The 19912-nt window shown below is 54.2% G+C and overlaps 1 protein-coding gene across 2 annotated transcripts; it reads right to left on the reverse strand.

Annotated features, from left to right (window-relative positions):
* Window positions 1–1227: 1227 nt before the first annotated feature.
* TYRO3 (TYRO3 protein tyrosine kinase) lies at window positions 1228–17922 on the reverse strand. 2 transcript variants are annotated; one of them, XM_032481469.1, is made up of 19 exons: window positions 17449–17922; window positions 15519–15702; window positions 15200–15300; window positions 14248–14418; window positions 12700–12786; window positions 11822–11937; window positions 10160–10337; window positions 9167–9312; window positions 8530–8674; window positions 8019–8148; window positions 7835–7935; window positions 7498–7593; window positions 7092–7172; window positions 6587–6679; window positions 6052–6173; window positions 5532–5641; window positions 5181–5340; window positions 4822–4958; window positions 1228–2717 (listed from the first exon to the last, which is right to left on the reverse strand). In XM_032481469.1, the coding sequence occupies exons 1-19, from the start codon at window positions 17570–17572 to the stop codon at window positions 2327–2329; spliced, it is 2673 nt and encodes an 890-aa protein (XP_032337360.1). In that variant the 5' UTR covers window positions 17573–17922; the 3' UTR covers window positions 1228–2326. The 2 variants fall into 2 exon arrangements, with proteins under 2 accessions (XP_032337360.1, XP_032337361.1); XM_032481470.1 differs by lacking the exons at window positions 14248–14418; window positions 15200–15300; window positions 15519–15702 and having other exon boundaries at window positions 17449–17913.
* Between the last annotated feature and the right edge of the window lie 1990 nt (window positions 17923–19912).

Here is a 19912-nt window from a genome sequence, read left to right on the forward strand (position 1 = left end):
TTTGTCACACACATACATTATCGGAACTCCTGTGCATTTTATAAGGCACCTACTATTGACAAGCATTCACTCGAAGATGACACGATCGCAGTAAAGCTACAGGGTGCTCTCTGGAGTGGTAGGAGAGTTGTACAGGCTCTGCTCTCTGACTTAGTGGGTTTCAAGCCTGGACCAACCATCCATTAGCTACATAATCTTCAGTAAGTCTCTTTCTCTGCATTTCTGTCTCATCAGAGGGTGATAATTATATGCCCACTTTATAGGAATGTTCTCTGTATTAAATAAGATAATATATATGAAGTGCTAGGCATAGTGCCTGGCATATAATAGGAATCCATTAGTAGCAATTATTGGAGAGTAAAGGTCTTCCCAGACAATAATTCCCAAACACTACCTCACAGATCACCATTACCTGCAGTTGAAGCTAATCATAAGCAGGAAAGATTCTGAAAACCATTTCCCTGGAAGTTAATTAAGGTCTCATGATCCACGTGGGAACCAGAATCTGGAGTGCCAGCAACAGGTTTTTCAGGCTATTTGCTTTCAGAAGCACCCACCCCATTCCATTGCCCTCAGCCAGCAATGCTATACCTGAGTCCCTCCCAGTCTCCCCACACCCCTCGTTTCTCACGCCTCCTGTGGCTCGTTCCCATAAGCTTGCTCTAAAAACTTCTACTAAACTTTTCAGGTGGAAATACTTGGAAGCAAACTTCATGCTCTTATTTCTAATCCTCAAGAGGCTCACCATTCTCTTTGCTCACTTCTTCCCAGTCCACTGGCTCCAGGCAATGGTGTGAAGGTGAAAGTCCCCACACCCAATGATAGCCGGAGAGTCCAGAGAGGGATGGGGTCAGTCAAAGGAGTCTCTTTGTCCTTGTTCCAAGATAAAGAGCTTTTTCAAAACTGTTACATTTTCAAAAGGTCAGTGGTGGCAGGATTAGAGATATTTGGCATTTTTAAAGTGACTTTCTGCATTTTCCTGATTAACTACCACTATGTATTATTTTTACTACAAGATTCTTTGGGACCTCCTATAATTAAACAAAAGCATTTTGTGCTCAATGCAGAAAACTTGGAAAACACAAAGGGGGAAAAATTCCCTTAATCACATCATGTAAAGATAATAGCTGTTAACATTTTGGAATATGTCTTTCCAGACTCTTCTCTATGCAGAGATGCTTCATTTTTGTAATCTGGGAAAAAAGTAAACATTTAAGAGACAAAGCCTTGGGTCTTTAGTCTTCAATTTATTTCTGTTTTTAAACAGCAGCTAACGGCTTGGGAAAGTCCCTAACAGCAAGGGCCTGCCCCATGCACTCCCAGAGGCTGCCTAAGCCAGGCCTGAGGTCCAGGTGCCAATAACTCCCCCTCACCCACACCAGCCATCAGGCCTATTTTCACTCCATCTCTAGAGACTTGGGAAAGAAGAGAGTCTCCAGTTAGAGGGAAAGTTGGGACTAAGAGACGCTGCATGGAAAGACTGGGCTCAGACACAGCTGCCTTTGTTAGTCTCAGGATATTTTGGGATTTGGTAGCATGCTCAGACAGACTGTGGGAGGGAGCAAAGAGGGGCTCCTGGATTCCTCTCTGGCCTATTTCATTCCTAGGAAAGCCTTCGAGCACCCCTTCCTCTTGCTGAGCTCAGTGCATCACCTTTAGAAGCTGGGCACACGGTAGCCTGTGTAATCCAGCATGCCTTGCCAGGACCCGGTCAGCGGTACTATACTCCTGGCCTAGACAGGATGGGTAACCAGGAAAGTGACGATGATTCAAACCCAAGTGTCCCACTGCCTCCCACTACAGGACTTGGGGCCTGACTGTACCAACCCCTTACCAATTCTCACCTGAAGGGAAATAATACAAGGGCATCTCTTTGTGAGGAGCGGCAAACCTGGGCATTGAAACCCCAAGCACAGGCACGGCTGGGCCCCCAGGCCAGAGACGCCTCAATGCATGCACTAAAGCAGCAGGGCAGCTCAGCCGGGAGAGTAGGGGCCCACAGGGTTAGGTCTACCCTTCCCCCAACTCCTCTCCACACCCATGGTAACCATGGAGACATAACCACCCCCTCTGCCAGCTGCCTGGGTTTAGACAACCAGGCCTGGCCCACCTCCACCCAGCCAAGTCCTGAACTGATGCCAGGCCGGCCACAGAGTGGTTGCAGGAAGAACTGGGATTGGGTGATTTGGTCAGTCCAGGCTTCCAGCACAGCTTGGGAGGACTACCACAGGAGCCTCCACACCCTGCTGCCTGGGCTGGGGTCAGACGGGGCTTAGTCAGCCAGCACAGCGGGGCCACATGGCCCTGGATGCCCTCCGCCTGTGGGCTAACAGCTACTGTGGGGAAGTAGCCCTTGCTGCAGCAGCAGCAGCCTCTGGGCCTCATTTAGGGGGCTTTCTGGCTGCTGTTCCTCCTGCCCGGGCCTCTCGGCCAGCCCCCCAGGGCTGAGGATGTACCGATAGTCACTGGGAGTGCCCCCCACTGCCCCCAAGTCGCTGCCATCCCCAGCCCCATCAGCAGCCTGGTCCCCGCCAGGCAGCTCCAGGCTGCCTCCCTCGGCAGGCTCCTGGGCTCCCTCCAGGTTGATGTACAAGGGGTCCTGGCTGGTGGACAGCACGGACAGGTGGCCCAGGATGTTCTCCAGCTCCATTCGCAGACACGTGAAGCTTGGGCGCTGCTTGGGGTCGGCGCTCCAGCATTGGTACATGAGCTCGTACCTGGGGCAGAGAGAAGGGAGGGGTGAGGTGAGAAGCTGGAGAAAGGGGAAGGACAGTCCTTCCTTAATCATGTGAAACCAGGATTTTAAAAATTTTATTGAACACACTCACGTATAAGGCTTACTATATATCTGGCACTCTTCTAAGTATTTTACACCTATTATTCTCACAATACTATAAAATAAGTGATCCCTATTTTACCAAACTGGGGCACAGAGAGGTTAAGAATCTTGACTAAGGCCACACAGGTAGAAGTGAAGAAGTTTGGGAGGGAACAGTAGGAATGCTTTTGTCTTGTGGAACACAGCCTGGACTCAGGGTTATTTCATGGGGGCGGTTTGAGCATCCAACCTTTCTTCCTTAATCATCACCCATTCAAGCAGGCTGAAATCCTCATTGTTCGTGGACACCTCTGAGAATCTGAGAAAAGCTTCCAGCCCTTTTCCCCTGACAGGAATACTTTTTTAATACAATTTCAGGAACTTCACAGATTCCCTGAGGTTTTATCCCTATTCTCAGGGACTGCCTCAGGCTGAGGAAAAAAAAGAACTAACGGGAAGGGGCAGAGACCAGATCCAGTCAGAGCCAATGCCTGTGCCCACAATGAAAGCCCCAACACTCCCCACACACCAGCCCTCCTGACAGGGGCCTCCAAGGATGGGGGAAATCATGCCAGACACTGAGTAGGCCGTGGGAATGGTCCGAGCCGTGGGTCTGTGACCAGGCGGTGATAAACTGTCAAGGCTGTGCCAGGAGCCAACTGGCGCCCGTCCACAAGGCTGCCTGGTGGGAGGCCAGTGCCTGCCCACCCTCTATTGACAACACTAGCTCCAGCCTGGGAGGACACTAAGTCGAGGCCTGATCCCCACCACCCAGCGGAGCCTCTGCAGCTCCAGAGGCCCAGGTAGGCGGCAGCCACCAGGAGACCTGAGCTTCCTGCCCCCGCCATGCCCGGATCTCTGCTGAATGAGCAGGAGGTGTAGGGCCTGATTCGAGCACTCAAATTTCCCTCTCTCACAGTCCAGCCTCAGGGCTCTTCAAACCCACTGCCCTAGAGAAAGAGGACCCCACCATTTGGGCTGAGCCTTCCTCTGCCTGTGCACAGCAGGAAAGTGGGAGGAGACTCCTTTCCTGGGTCAGAATGGACTCTCTCCCCCTGGTACTAGTGAAAAGCTCCTCCAGGGGCTCAGGGAAACCCTGGCTTGCATGGGGTGAGAGAATAATACTAGAATAGACAAATCATAGTTGGGGTCAAAGTCCCAACTTGTTCACTTAGTTGCTGAGTGACCTGGGTCATGTTACTTAACCTCTTTAATCCTCGTTCCTTATTTACAAAATGAGGCTAGTAACAGTCTTTTGCTCATATGGTTAAAGGAGCATTACCTGAAAGAATGCCTGTAAAGTGCCCAGCTAATGTCAATGACACTGTCTTCTACTCACAAGGGGTTCATGACACTTCCCTGTGCAGTGACTGTATCACCACCCAGCCCCACTCCCAAGGACTCCAGGCTTCCAGAAAGGAAAGAAGACAGAACCCTCCTCCCAGGATCTGAATTTGTCATCTTAGGTCTTTCCACTCCCTCAAAGAGGAGGCCAAGACAAGAAACGAAGCCAACCTCCCGCCCCCAGCGCCCCCTCCTTGTCAAGCAAGGAATGCGATGGAGCAGCAGTTCTTTCCCTGCCCCTGGGCAGCGCTCCCTGAGCGGGAGGGAGAGCTCAGTCTCAGAAGAGCGGTGGCGGGGAAGAGGTGACAGGGAAGCCTGCACTACGGCTCAACCCTGTACCTTCTGCCCGTGGGTGGGGTTCCTGGTTCTCCCTGGAAACTGGAGAAAACAGAGTGGTAGGAAAAGGCTGGAGTAAGAAATGTGGGATGATAAAGAGGGAGAAAAAAAAACAGGGAAGTGATGGATGAAGAGGAAGTTTGGGGTAGAGGTCAGCCTTCCCTCTAAATGACAAGAACATATCCACAAAAACAAACAAACACACCCCACAGAAGTGCAATCAAGGATCTAAGCTCCCACTGAGCCAGCAACTGTGGTGGCAGCCATCAGCTGAAACCCCAAATTCCTGTTTCCTCCCAGAATACCCTTCCCAGGGCACTCACACGTCCTCCATACACTCCGGAGGCTGTTTCAGGCGGTTCCCGCCGATGAGGTAGTTGTAAATCTCAGCGTTCTCAATGCCAGCATATGGCGTCTGCCCACGAGTCACAATCTCCCACATGGTCACCCCGAAGGCCCACTGGGACAGAATTGAGATTGGAGGGGTGTTATCATTAGGCTTCCTGAGCCAGGCAGAGTCCCAATACAAGCACATCTGGGGTCCAGAGGCCTCATAATGGGGCAGCCAACGTCCAGAGAGCAGACTCCAGAGGCTAGGCCCTTGGAGATGCTAAAGGTCCACCCACGCCATAGTCCACATCACTTGTGTTGCCACCAGATCTCATTGTGCCATGCTACTCACCACATCACTGTGCACAGTATACAGGTTGTCAGCCAGGCTCTCCAGGGCCAGCCACTTGACAGGCAATTTGGAGGCACAACCCTGGCGATAGTAGTCCCCGCTATAGATCTTCCGGGAGAGTCCAAAGTCGGCCACACACACCGTCATGTCTTCTGCCAGCCTGTGAGGAGTGTTGGAAGATGCGGGAGTCAGCCTTCCCCTAGGCTGGCAGCCTTACTAAATCCAGGGCATCTTTGCTACCAAGCTGTCCCCTCATGTAGCAGAGACTGTTCCAGGCGGGAGCTGACCATGAGCTAGTTCCTCCCAGCACCACTTGCTCCCTCCCACCCCTGAACTCTAGAATTCACATACATGCAGTTCCGAGCAGCCAGGTCTCGGTGGATAAAGTTCCGGGAGCTCAGGTACTCCATGCCACAGGCAATGTCCACCATGAACCGGACCAGGGTCTGCAGGGGCAGGTTCTGGTGGGCAGAGAGGACAAGCTCAAGCTGGACCTGCCCACCCAGCCAGGGTAGGAGGAATGGGGTGCCCTGGCCAGAAAGTCTGAAAACTGTCTTCAGAATCACTGAAAGGAAAGGGACGAAGGGGCTTGCCAGTGCCAGGAAGCTTTGGCAAATCTAAGGGAGGGCACCCAAAAGTCAAGACTCCACCCATCTGAGGCTCCACAGGACCCTTCTCCCAGGAAGGGGCCCTGCCCAGCCTAAATTCCCAGGGCTTTGTGAAAGAGAAGGAAGCCTGTTAACATTCAAAGGGTCAAACCTGGAGCCCACCTGCTCCCAATCAACTCAATCGGCCCTACCCACCAGGCCAACCTCCCTCCCAGGGTCTTTGTCCCTTTCCAACTCCTGCTGCTCCCACCCCAGGCACTCACAAAGGGGTTCTCCCCAATCCGGGAGGCGAGCAGGAAGGCGTGCAGGTCCCCATGCTTCATGAAGGGCAAGATGACCATGGGGATGGGGAGACGGCCTTTGGCCCTGCTCCGGAGGCTCACCCCTGAGGACAAGGGAGAGTCAGCGGGGCACATAAAGGCCAAGGGATGGCTCAGGCGTCTGCATGAGCCCACACCTGCTGGGTCCTACCACTAGCCCTGGCTCTGCTACCTCTTCCCTGACAAGTTCCACACTGGCCGTGACTACACAGGAGGGACTCTGGCTGCCCCCAAATCTCTCCTCTATCACCTTCTCCACCTCCTCTGTTCACAAGAGCAGTCTTCACGATATAGGGTCTGCAAACTGAACTCTTTACCTAGAGCCTGATCAGATGTCAGCCAGGCCCCTCCTTGCCATTTTGGTGTCTGCTTACTCACCAGGCAAGTCTGAACTTCTCTACCATAGGCTGCCCTCGCACCTTAGTGGGGCACAGTTTCAGCTCTATTTTACATTTGCCTCTCCCAAGAAGGGGCTCACCAACAAGCGTGGCCACGTGTGGATGGTCAAACTCCTTCATGCAAGCCGCTTCTCTGAGGAACTCTTCAATGTCACTTGAGGCAATGATGTCAGCTGGGAGAAAAGGATGGGAGTAGGGATGAGGGAGATGTGGACCCAGGAAACAGTCTGGTCATGAGCAGGAAAAACCCCCGTGGACTGGTGCTATCCAAAAATTTCTCCACTCTCTCATGCCTTCCCTTTGGTTTGGACAGCTGAGCAGCTCAACCAAACTCAGCTTTAATCACCCTGAGTGAGACCAAAGGACAGCCACTGCTGACAGCAGAGAGGAAAGGCTGGGGCACCAATTTGTGTGGGATTATGACTGTGAATTATTCATGTGATATAGACAGATCCCAGTTAGTGCTGACGAACTCTTTTTGGAAATGTCTAGGGGCCCAGCAGAGCCTGCTTTAGGATCGGCCACCCCTTTCATCCTCCCAAGTGATGCCTGCACTCCACAAATACAGCACTATTCTCCACTCACCTTTCAGCATCTTTACAGCCACTTTCACAAAGGAGCCATCCTCCTGCTTCAGCTGGGCCTCCCGCACTGAACCAAACTCTCCTAGGAATCATCCAAATGACAGTGAGTCCCCCTGGCCTCCTGCCCCCCAACCACATCCCTCCCAGGTGACCCTTCATAGGGACACAAAATCGTTAGATTCTGGGGGCTCTCTATTCATAACCAAAGCAAAGTATGCTGGGAGTGACTCTCAGCCCTCCTCATCCCCAGCCATCATTCCCCCAAGCATCCCAAACCCAGGAGTTTACAAGCATATCCCACTCATAGGAGCTGACCCAAATCCACAGCCTCAAAGTGATAGGGGCAACCAAACACACCCAGATCTGGCAAACTCGACTCATGCCAATCCCTACACAGCCCCACATACCTTTGCCCAACATCCGGCCCAGGGTGAACTGCTGCTCTGGGATGAGCACATCCTCCAGTTTGTCCTTCAGCTCATCGCTAATGCCCAAGCTATCCACTGTGGGGAGGAGACGGTGAGAAAGGGGATCCAAAACCCACCCTCGGAGCAGAGATGAGCTTAGTTTAGCTTTCCTATAGCTAGGTCTGCAACCTCCACAAGGGTAGGTCAGTGTGTCTCTTCCCCTACTGTGTGCTGAAGACTCATCAAGGTTCAGACCTACTGGTCAAATTAGTAAAAGGAATGCAGATAGGGGCCCAAGGTAGCCCATTTTCCTCTCCCATGATTTCCCACCACTCACGTGTGGCCTCAATGCGCTCGGGCCTTTCCCGATTGAAGGACCGTGCTGCCCGGAAGTGAACGGCTGGCTCCCCCCGGGCCATGACAGTGTCAAAGGCTTGCCTAAAAGGAAACCAAGGACTTGGAGTCAGCTCCAAGGTCTTCAGTCACTACTGACCTCTCCCTTCATGTTCCCACCCCCTTACCCAAACCGTGTTTCCTTCCGCCTCTTTCGAAGTAGGATGAGGGCCAGGGCAGCGGCTGTCACCAAGGCTGTCAGCACACCCAGGACCACAGGCACCCAGGATGTGCGGCTGTGGGGAGCACCCTGCTGGCCTGTGGGTGACAGGGGCAGCGTCATGAGCTAGCCTGATACCACAGAGGCCCCTGAAAACATTCTGATGATGGCCATCTCGCCTGGGCAAGAGGCTCCCCTCAATCAGTAAGGGTTCTGAGTGGAAAGAGGCTCCAAAGGAAGATTCACGCATTCGTACTCTGTCCGTGACAGGCCCTGGCTGTTGGGACCTACAACGTGATCAGAACTTCTATGCTAGTCATGGGGCAGAAAGAGGAGAATGAGATACAATCCTAGCCCCAACTGCTTGACTCTGAATCTTTGGGCTTATTAGGAGGGGAGGCGCTGCCAGCCTCCTCCCACCAGTCTAGGTTGCCCTTGAGAGCAGAGATCCCTAGCCCCCTTCCCTTTACAGGCCTCACCTGCGTGGTCGTGAGAAGAGACCACCAGCGGCTGACTCCAGGGCCCACAGCCAACTGCATTGGAGACGCACACACGCACAGTCAGGTCCTTCTGGGGGTCCCAGCCCGTCAGGTTGGCCCTGGTCCCCTCCACTGTCAGCTCACCCTGCAGCCAGGGAAAGCCCCCATCCCACACTGAGCCTGAGGAAAAGGCCTTGAGCGTGGGCCTGAAGGCAGAGAAAGGTCTAGCTGGGAACATGGGAGGCTAGGGACACAACCTGCTGGGAGTCATCACATTCCTGCTCCAAGCTGCAGAGGCCTCTCCTGAACACAAACAAGGCTCAGTCTGGGGATGTGGGGGGTGGGGGAGGGGGCAGGATAAGAAGGCTTTATCTGTGTCCTCCCCCAGTTTGTGCAGGAATGTGCTTCCTGTTTTACATTCAAAGTGGACACTGGAAGCAATCCTAACAGGACACAAAATCCAATAATGAATGCAGCCTGCAGGGGAGGGTGGGGAGGGGTAGACTCCCTAGGGTGTAGAAGGCCCACCAAGGCCCCCAGGCTCACCAAGGACAGCCATTCTGAAGTTCTATGGCCTCAGGGCCCTGAGGGCTGACTCCAGGACACATGCAGAGTGGAGGCTTCCATCATCCCTTACCTGGGTTCCGTTGTCTTGGGCCCAAGACAGTTTATAGGGGCCCAGGGGGCCTTCCAGAGGGCCCTTGGGGATTACTTCTTCCCACTCCAGGATGAGGCCCGAGTCTGTGCGGATGGCATGAAGGTGCTGGGGAGCGCTGGCTGGGGCTGTTCCCAAAGAGAGAAGGTCACTAAGAGCCGTGCCCTTCCCACCACCTGGATCACATGCAGGCCTCTGGAACCTTTTCCAAAGAACTCAGTAGCCCAGAGAGCAACAGGTGGGGGAAAAATTCGCCTCCCAGTTCTGAATGCTCTCACTCATTGTCCTGGGGAGGAGGGTGGGCAATGGTAGGATCTGTACTACCCCAGCCAGGCAGAGTATTGCGCTTTATCACCATGGTTACTGCCTCAGCAGCATCCTCACCACTCTCCTCTCACAGCCCTGCCAGCCTCCTTGCAATTGCCATGAACTCCAAGCAAGTTCGTGTCAAGGGTCATTGCACCCTGTGCCCTCTTCCTGCAGTGCTTTCCCCCAAATATGGCTCTTTCCTTATAATTCAGAACTCAGATCTCTGTATGGGGGGTATTCCTGGACCACCCTGGCACTCTTCACCACCGTTATTATTTGATCTTTTCTATTTTGTCTGCCCCAACTTCTACTACTTTGGTTACTTTGGGGTGTAACCAAAGGAGAGCAAGAGTAGGGTCCTCTAACTGGTGAAGCCCAGAGCAGGGGCCTCTGCTGCCTAGGAAAACTACCCAGAATAGTTTCAAAGGTGCTCATTAAATACCTTTTGAGTGAACACATAAAAATGAACAAGCCTGCACCTTCTACAACTGGAACTGCATGGGAGGGGGACTGGATTGACCCAGTTCATAGGTAAGCAGCAGGTACTCAGCACAGTGTTTGTTGAATGATGATCCTCCCTCTCTCAATCAGCTTCATTCAGAACTGGCACCAACACTGTCCCTTCCCTGCTTGGGCCCTGCCCAGTCTCTCTGCTAAGTCCCTTACCTAGACCTTTTGTCCGAAAGGGCACCCAGTCAGCATACGGAGAAGGCCCCAAGGCATTGGCACAGCGAACCCTGAGGCTATAGTTGGTGGCAGGTGTCAGGTCCCGGAGCAGGCAGGTAAAAGGTGGCACAGGGACCACGACAGCCAGGACCTCCCAGCCTCCTGGGGCCTGAGTCACCTACAGAAAAGCAGAAAACTAATGATGTAGGGGAGGGAAATTTCTAAGGCATGTGAGACGAGATGGAAGATGGGACAGGTTTGGGTATGGTTGGGGGATTTCAGTTAACACCTCCTCAAGTCTATCAGCAACCCACCCCCTTCCACCCACCCCCACTCCAGTTTCCACACCTCCATGTCTTTGTAAATGCTGTTCCCTTTGCTCTTCCTAGCAAAGTCCAACTCACCCTCTAAAATTCAGCACAAATACCACTTTCGCTATGAAAGCCTTTCTCAAATATTCGAGAAAATTCATGCCCCTTTGTGCCTGATGCACAATTATATTAGCGTGGTTACCACTCTTTATAACTGTTTACATGCCGGCGCAAAGTCTCAGAGCTTCTCAAAGGCAAAGTAATGGAGCCAGGCCTACACCTTACATTTTGGGGACCCAGGGTAAGAGTGCAAATAAAGATCCAGTGTACCATACGGCTAAATATTTAAATGTTAAAAATCAGCTAACAAACTATTGAAGAAAATATCTTCTCTCTTAATATATTGACACACAAAGCTACAAAACAACCTGGGAGGTCAGGTTTGCATTTATAACTCTCCGAATCCTTGGAGTCCCAAGCCGGAATGTGGTGACACAAGAAGAGCCAGCCTCCAGCCACGGGTCTGCACCATGAAGGATGTCACATGCATGGGTGTGGACAATGCTGCCTGCATACCCACCCACCCCAAGTGGCTGCCCTTTGGGCTTAGAGGCACACATACCATAGCACGATCCATCCTCTGGAGGATGGACCAGGGAAGAGGCCCATACAGGCCCCAGAAGCAGACTCCAGTTAAGGGGAAATAGGGGGGCCTGGTGATCTGGCTGGGCATGTGCCCTCAGCCCTGTGGATTCCTTGCCCTGGGGCAAGGGGTGTAACCAAAGGAGAGCAGGAGTGGGGTCCTCTAACTGGTGGAGCCCAGAGCAGGGGCCTCTGCTGCCCAGGAAAACTACCCAGAATAGTTTCAAAGGTGCTCATTAAATACCTTTTGAGTGAACACATAAAAATGAACAAGCCTGCATATCCTCTTATTTTTAGTATCACCTTACCCAGCTTTCCCATTCTCTGGGGCCTAGGACCCTTCTGGTCCCCTTGTTCTCTTTGTCCTGAGTCAGGGGGTGGGGCACATGAGTACAGGTATCAGATAAGTCAAAGGTTTGGGTTTTCGCCCACATAAGAAAAACTTCCAGGCATCCCCAATCTGCTCTAGTGATCTGTTTTCTAGCTTAAAGAATGCACAGGCTGAGCTGATCTGCTGTCATATGGTTGCCGGAGCACCCAATAAGGGGCGTGGTCAGGGCTGTTTCTTAAGGGACTGACACCCGAGTGGAGCTGAAGTCCAACCCCCACAGGCAAGACTAGGTAAACAAGATACCACTGTCAACAAAGTAGCACTGAGGCAGCCAGAAGGAGTATGGCCAGGTGAGCCCATCCGGCCCTCTCAGCCTACCTGGACTGTACAGGATTGGAGCAGAGCTAGGCCATCAGCACCTGGTGTCCAGGTCACACTAGCATTGCTGCTGGAGAGCTTCGTCACTGTGATGTTGAAGGGGGCTGCAGGCAGTGCTGTGGATGGGGGCTTAGCGTCAGGGCCCAGGAAGGATAGGAGAGGAGGGAGAAGGCAGGGGTAGGGGGAGCAGGTGAGGCTTGAGTCCCTCCCTAGGGTCTGCCCCCCACCCCTGTGCAACTTAAAGATGGCTACTCAGCACTTCCAGGAATACACAAGCCAAGCAACCAGCAGGGCACAGGTCCTCATACCTGGGAGAGTGCCTAGTCTGTGGAGAGGTTGCCTCTCCCTGAATCAGGGGCCCGGTCTGAGCAAGGAATAGGGTAAGATAGTGGGTGTGTGGGAGGAGGGTACCTTGGCCTTGGGAGATACCAGTGAGAGGCAGCTGTCCCTGAAGCCACAGCCCATTCCTACACACACTGGTTCTCTCCCCTTCTCCATCCCTCCCACTGTGCACAGCAGCCCTTTGGGTCTCCTCTATCATCCTGCTAGGCTGTTTTCCCCACCCCCTTTTCCTCCACAGGGACTGGCAGAAGCAAGGTTGGGCATGAGCCTTGACCACTTCCCGCTGGCTCCCTCCCTCCCAAGGACTCTGCTTCATGATGGGAAATCTGCTGTGACGTCAGGTTTCTATTCTCATCTCAGCCACGGCAGGGTCTCAGGTGCTACCACTAGGAATGGAGCTATACCAATTAACCCCTCATTCCCTCAGATCCCAGCAGGACCGAGACAAGCTGGAATACCAAACGATTTTAGCTTCACCCAAAGCCTGCGGAGCACATCCCTGCCTCATCAACCCTCACTCCCTGGGGTCCTCCTACCTTGAAGACGAACAGTGGCTGGACGAGAAGAGGCCAGGCCTTTTAAGTTGTGAGCTTCACAGGAGAACACGGTGCTCTGGGTCACCCCTGGAGCCAGAAAACCTCAGTCAGCCCCCCCAAGCAGCAACTCCCACTTAGTCTGGGGTTGGGGGTCAGATAGTTAAGCGCTGGATCTGAATATTCTACAAGTCCCTCCAGCTAAAGGGAGGGGCTAGACAGCATGGAACTGGATATAAATCCCACGGCCGAGGGTCTGTTTTCTCATCCCTCAAATGGGAGAATTGTGAGAACCAACTGATGTAAAATACATAAAGTGCACAGCATTCAGTAAAGCACTTGAGAAATGTTATACCACCCCTCCCACCTCCATCCCATCTCCCGCAGACAGTGCAAAGCTGCCTCCCTTTTCTGGTCACTCCTTTCTTGCACACTCCAGAGCCCTGCTCCGTCTGCTCCATGCCATATCATTGTTCTATTTGCAGATTCCTTGCCTTTCAATAGGTCTCAGTTCCTTATGCATGTGTGTTGTCTCCCCACTTATACTAATTCCTTGGGGGCTGGACCAATGGCTTCTATTTCTTTTGTATTCCCTCGATCCCCCATGGTGCCTAGCACAGTGTGGTGTGTGGAGTAGGAGTTCAGTGAGTGCTTATTATCAAGCTGGCTGCCTGAGGGTCCCAACCACGCACATCTGGAGAGAACTGAACCCAACCTCCCTTCTAATCTGCTCCAACCCAGCACCTCCTGAAGAGGACCTGCCCTCGCTTCCAACAGATCCTGCAGTCCACACTCTCAAGATTCGTATTGCTAGGGAACTTGGTAGATCAGAGTCCGTCCCTCCCACCTTCAAGTGCATGAGAACAAGCTCAGCCTCCCATCTTTTTTAGCCAGTTGCAAGCCTCAACTAGAAACATTAATTTTGTTTCACTGATAAGCAAGCCTCACAAGCATGTGAGGTCTGTGCTGAGGGTCTTGGATTCCAGGTGAATGTGCAGGCATGGCTGCTTTTGGTCTAACTGTGTGGAGGTATGGACAGATACAGTTGTTTGGGAAAAGGTCTGCAGATTTCTGGAAAAGTGCCATTAGGAGAGGAGGCCCCCGTAACTCTGTGCTGGCCTCCCCCTCCCCCTTTTCCTTCCCCCTGTCATTCCCCACTCTGCAGTCTGAGACTCCTGTCTTCTAGGCAAGCTTGCCAGACACTCCTCCTAGCTCTGCGTGGGCTGGTTCCTGGCTCCTTCCCTTGGGAGGGGTGGGGGGATGGGTGCCCCTGGTCCCATGCAATTCATCACCCAGGGCCAGCTGTGCACAGCCTAGACTGCTGTGAACCAGAGAAAGCAGCTCCGGCACCCTCCTTAGGCACACACAGCAAATCACCACTAATCAGCCCACCCGGCCAGCCTAGCACACCTGACTGATAAGCTTAGTAATGGTGTAGCTCACGGACCCAGGCACTCTGGACACTCACAACAGCAAACTCAGAGACATAAGCAGGTTTGAATTCTGCCAGCCTCACCACCCCTGCTCAGAGCCCCTCCAGAGGCTGCTCACCTGTTACATTTAAAACGGAAGGAGAGGGAGCAGGTCCCCCAACCTTCGTGCCTCCTCTCCACCAGACAATGGTAACAGGTTCTGGGGGACCCACAGCCTCACAAGACAGTTGGAAGGGGGCATTGGGTGGCACTGCCAGATCTTTTGGTTCCACAGTGAAAAATGGCACACCTAGGGAGAAAAAGGCTGGTGGGGAGCGAGCCTTGCAACTTCTCAGCTTCCAACCGCCCAAACCACAAGTTTGCTTACCATTTGAACCCTCTATGCAGAAGGTCCCATGCATAGGCCCTTATGATTGGGTCAACTGTAGACCAGGCATCTAGCTTGGGAGGGGGCAAGCTTCTCTTCTTTGGTACCCCCTTAAGGATATCCTTTATGCTGTTCCCTCTATTCCTAGACCTGCATGACAGATCCCCTCTTCCAAAACCTGCTCTAACAGTTGTCTCAGAGCAAAGGAAGAGGCAGAGGGTGGGAAGCTGAGGGAGGGGCAACAAAGGAGGGGGAGTGGGTGGGAGATTTAGCGGAGGGCTAGCAGGCCCCAGATCCCTTTCAGGGCCCTTTGTTACTTTCTTAGTCACTTTGTTTTCCTGGACTGAACAGCTCTGAGCTCCTGCAGCTGCGAAGCCTTCCTCCCCTCCCCCATCCCTTCCCCTCCTGGCCCCGCCACTTGGCAGAACAGGGTCCAGCCTCAGACGGGTGCTTGAGGTTTGTTGCTCAGGCAACTGAAATTTGACTACACCCCATAAAATTATGGGTCCTGGGTGCCTCCTTGGCTCTCAAAAACCCAGTGGGTATAGTCTTCTGGTCTGCGATGGGCCTGGAGCCTGGTACAATGAGTCCCCAGAGGGCAGTGGAGCAGCCCAGCTTCCCCGAGCTTCCTTATGCAGAGGTGTGGTCACTAGCAGACAGCACCTGCTCCAGGCCAACATGCCCACCAGCTCTGCCTCCTCACCTTCTACTGTGAGCCACACTGGCTGGGAAGTCTCAGTTTCGCCCCCATCCTCCACCTGGCACCAGTATCGGCCCGCATCAGAGCGCTCCACTGACTTCAGGCTGTGGAAACAGGACACAGGGCCTCCCAGGGTCAAGGGGGTAAGCTCTGCTGGGCAGATTCAAGGGGTTCAGCCTGCCCCGACTTCTGAAAGTTTCCACAGGTTGCCAAATAAATATACCACAGACCTCTGGGCATCAACATTGCCCCCAGCTCCCAAGCCCCAAGGAAAGAGCACAAGCTCGGCTGGCATCCCACACCTTCCCCCAGAGTCCTGCACCTGAGGAAGCCAATCCAGTGCTGCTCACTGACTGGGATGTACACCTGATCCACGCTCTGGACCACAGCCCCATCCTTCACCCACTGTATCTCAGGCTCCTCCATCCCCTCCACGCTGCAGTTGAGCTTCACCGGCTGCCCCTGAGACACAGTCAGCTTCACTGGGGCTCCCATGAGCTTCAGGCCTGGGAGGTGGGAACAAGAATGTGTCATTCTGCTTGAGAGAGACCCTGTCTCTGGAAATATCCCTCATCCTCTTCCAGAATTTAGCTTCTGTGTCAGAAGGCTCATTCTCAGCCAGTGGCCAAGGAAGCAAAGGCGGGAGGGAAGGGGGCCTGGGCTGAGTTGGGGGAAGGAGCTTGACAAGCTCTCCAGACACCGTTTCTACCGCTGACAAGTTCCTCCCAGGCATAAGGAAGTGACCTTTTCCTCATACCTCCCTGCTGGGCAATCTTAAGTTCAGGCTCTACCACTAACAAGAAAGCAAGCCAGGCTGCAATAGTGGGGCGTTCCTATGCACCTGGGGCAGGTACTCCCTAGGAATCACTACTGCACTCAGTCAATGCAATAGGCAGCCAGCTCTCCACCCAAGGTGTCAGCACAGACCCTGCACTGCTGCTAACATCCCCCTGCACCCCACCCTGGCAAATGTAAGGAAGCTGAGGAAGGGAAGGAGGAAGTGCTCTCCTGAAGTGGAGAACATATGGTTGCAAAACCACGTCAGATCAAACACATGGCAGCCTTCCTGGCAGCCGTCGGCTCTATTAATACCTGAATGTGTGCAGGGGCAGGCGCTAGGAAGGTAGGAGGCAGAGAAGAGGGGAGGGGCCCTTAACAGGGAGCCCAAGACCCCTGAGTTTCTGTCACACCAACAGGGGGCCACCCTCTGGAACACTACCCTCTGAAAATACACACACACACACACACACACCCCTCCTGGTTTCCTAGCATGTTTCTAAGCAGAGAGGAGCTAGTGAATTATCCACATAGCTGAAATCCAAGCAGAAGAAGCTGCTTCTTCCTGCCCTTTGCTGTGTGACAAATTCCTAAGCTCTCTGATCCTATGATACATACCTTTCTGCTTATAATTGTCACTCCCTTCCCTTTCCTTCCCTAAGAGGCTGATATGGCAGAGTGCTGTCTGAAAAGGTGCCTGCTTGGTGGCTGCTGCTCCAGCCTGTCTCTTCCCTACTCCCTTCACCCTCTCAGGACCTGTCACAGGGTAGGAGGGGTAGCCTCACACCCAATACAGCCCCGCAGTCCCAGGGGTGTGTAGTGTGAACTTAACCGAGCGCTGAAAGAAGCACTCCTGCTACTGGCAAATGCCTCAGTGTCTATGCGGGAACACAAAGCTAAGCAAAGACCAGCAACCTTGTCCCAGCCCATCCTCTCCAACACTCCCGGGTTCAGGAAGCTCTGAGTGGGCACAGGGACTAGAGTATGCCCAGGTGTTTTCTGTGATTGGGCACTCTCGCAGCCCCTGTACCTACGTGGTGTAGGGGTGCCTCTGGGTGCTCAGACCCAGCCTCTGTGGTTTCAGAGTGGGACCTCGGTGTGTCGGGTGGACAGAATGGGGTCCCCAGGACCGGTACGAGAGAGCAAATAACTAGGAACATCGAGGTGGGAAAATCCAGTCCCAAATACCCCCCGCTGACCACTCAGCCCTCAGCCCCACTCCTTTCCCTTCTACCCTTCCAGAAGAGCCCCGGACACGAGAAAGTTGGGGGTGGGGGCCCCCGACCCAAGATCCCCCTGCGAACACACGGCTGTGCCCCCTCCCCCAAGCCTTGGCCTTCCAGCTCGGGTCCCCCCGCCCAAATCCCCGGCCCGCCCAGGCCTGGGGCTCGCTCTGCTGCCGTCCCCGGGCACCGACTCTGGCCGCGCCCCTCCGCAGCCCCCCGCTCTCCGCCGCCCCCCGGGCCAGCCCCTACCTGCGGCCGCCGGCTCGGGGAGCAGCAGAGCCGCCAGAGCCGCCACCAGCAGCAGCGGCGGCGGCGGCAGCGGCGGCGGCAGCGGCGGGAGCCCCGACCGCCCCATGCTCCGCCTCAGCGCCATCGGCGGCGACGCCGCACCATGCCGGGCCCGGCCCGCGAGCGACCAGGGAGGAGGGGAGGGGAGGAGGGAGGCAGAGGGGAGGGGAGGGCCGCGGGAGGGGCGAGGGGCGGGGGCCGGGCCAAGGGGCGGCGCTGTGGCCGGCGCTCTGAGACCCGCGCCCGCTGTGAGTGGCGGCGGCGGCCGTCAGGCGCGCGGGGTCCCGGGGGCCGCTCCTGGGCCACCGCGCTTCTTCCACAGCCGTCGCCGCCGTCGCCGCCGCCGCTGATTCATGTTCTCGGAGCCGCCACCTCCTCCCCGGCCCGCCCGCCCGCCCGCAGCCCGAGCTCGTACCGCCCCCCCGCGGAGCTCCGGGAGGCTCGCTCGGGGCGCCAACCCGGCTGCTGCCAGCCCGGCCTCCGGCCGACCTCCACCCACAGACCTCCGCAGCCCCGGCCCGCACGCCCTGCCCCAGCTACCCTTATGCCGAGCCCGAAGATCTGGCTCCGTCCCCTGGATGGGCACCTCAGCCACGCCCCTCCTTTCCCTGAATACACTCCAGGATCCTTTCAAACCCAACACTCCAGATCCTTCCCTCAAAACCTTGCTAGAACCCTCTACCACACCCCAACTTTTGTCCAGACTCCGATCCCAGAACCCAGCACCTTCCTCTTAAGACAGAAAGTACCTAAATCTACTAGATAGTCCCAACCATCAGGCCCCCTGAAATTGTCGTGAGTCAGTGTTCCCCACAAAGGATCTACTAGCACACCTTCGTGCTTTTCATGAACCTTTCGCCCAGATTCCCCATATTCATATTCCATTTCCCACCCCTTTATCTCCAAGACCTTGAGCCCTGGGTCTTGAGTTTTCCACGATCTTGGTAATTCTCAGGTTTTATCTGCTATCCCCACTGCCACACTCTACATAGGTGAAACCCCAATGGCCCATATCTTTGGGGGCTGTCATTCTTCCTAGTTGCTTCCTCTGCTTCTAGTCCCCGTCCCCCAGGCCATGGTGTGAAAATGTGCTCTGTCCTCACAATAGCCAATAAAGCATTAGCTATTATTAGTTGACCATCTCACATACAGTAGGTTCTCCATAAGTAAATAGATGCCTGTTAAACGAATGAATAATTGCCTCAGAGCTTGGCCTGCCCCACAATCAGTAATCAAGGGGGCGGCTGTGCCCATCCTGTCAAGCAGATGCAGAGCTGGTTCCAAATCCAGCCTACCAAGTGTTCCCTCCCTTTGCCCTTGCCTCTACCTGTCCCCTGGAGCCATTCCAGAGGGCTGGTCTCAGAAGTCCTGGGTGAGGAGGAGAGACAAGTCACTCAGCGCCCCACAGCCTTATTGGATCTTTCCAGGGATTCTCCTTCTGAGCAGCAGAGGCCTGCCTCTTCTTTCTCTTGACCCCATCAGTGCTTGTTTATTAATTATACTAATGATAACAGTAACAGCGGAGCTGGCGGCAGCCTCAGACCCAGCTGGGGGCGCCCCCAGGCGGCAACACAGGGAAAAGCACTGTCACAGTTGGATGGCAGGGGCCAGATAGTCCTCTTTAAACTAAGAGCTCAGGCAATTTTCTTGGGCGCTGTGCGTCAGTTTTAGGACACTTTCCGAAAGGAAAAGACTTGCTGCGTTCCAGAATCCACAGCTTTTGAGCTTGGGCTGAGTCGGATCAGGGCAGGCAGACAACAGTCTGGGGCTGAAGCCAGAACTATTAGGGCGGAGGCTGCTTGCGGCAGTGTGGCTGCTGCAGCCCTGCACTTGAGCCCTTGTCACTTCTCAAGGTCCTCTCCCCCACCTCTTTGGAAGGGACTTTAAGTTCCAATGAAAGGAAACTGTTGAAACTCTGGCTGACACTGGAAAGACCACTCCTAGAGGATGTTGAACCCAGAAACCAGCTTCTTACTTCCTTTTCTCTCCTCATCCCACTTCCTCCTCCATCATTTCCTGAACCCTGATGAGAATCCCAGCCCAAGGACCATTCTTTGAAACCAAGTAAAATGGGCTTCTGGGACATGTCATGGATGCCTCTGCATTCTCCACTCACAATCTTGACACAGTTCCTATCTCAGCAGCAGGCCTGAGCCACATCACCCTCACCCTGGGGCAGCATCCATTTGGGGCCTGGAGTCCTGAGTGTCTGCTTCCTCTAGCCCTGCTTCTGAACCCCTCAGTTCTTAGTATTTCTACCTGCAGGGTAGGAAGGACTGCAGGGTCCTGGTCTTCTGACTTTCCAGCTTGCACATAGAGTGCTCACCTTCCTGAGCCCTCACAGCCCACTCCTCTTACCTATCTTCCCCCATCTTTCTTTCTCTATGGGCATGATATAGGAACATATCATGGTTATGTTTAAGGG

This window comes from Camelus ferus, chromosome 6, assembly GCF_009834535.1.
Source record: "Camelus ferus isolate YT-003-E chromosome 6, BCGSAC_Cfer_1.0, whole genome shotgun sequence".
NCBI lineage: Eukaryota > Metazoa > Chordata > Mammalia > Artiodactyla > Camelidae > Camelus > Camelus ferus.

Coding starts and splice junctions, on each gene's coding strand:
- TYRO3 (XM_032481469.1), bottom strand. CDS start 17,572: ATGGCGCTGAGGCGGAGCATGGGGCGGTCGGGGCTCCCGCCGCTGCCG. Junction 8,675..9,166: donor CCCAAGACAACGGAACCCAG/GTAAGGGATGAT, acceptor CCCTGGCTGCAG/GGTGAGCTGACAGTGGAGGG. Junction 6,174..6,586: donor ACACGTGGCCACGCTTGTTG/GTGAGCCCCTTC, acceptor CCTTGTCCTCAG/GGGTGAGCCTCCGGAGCAGG.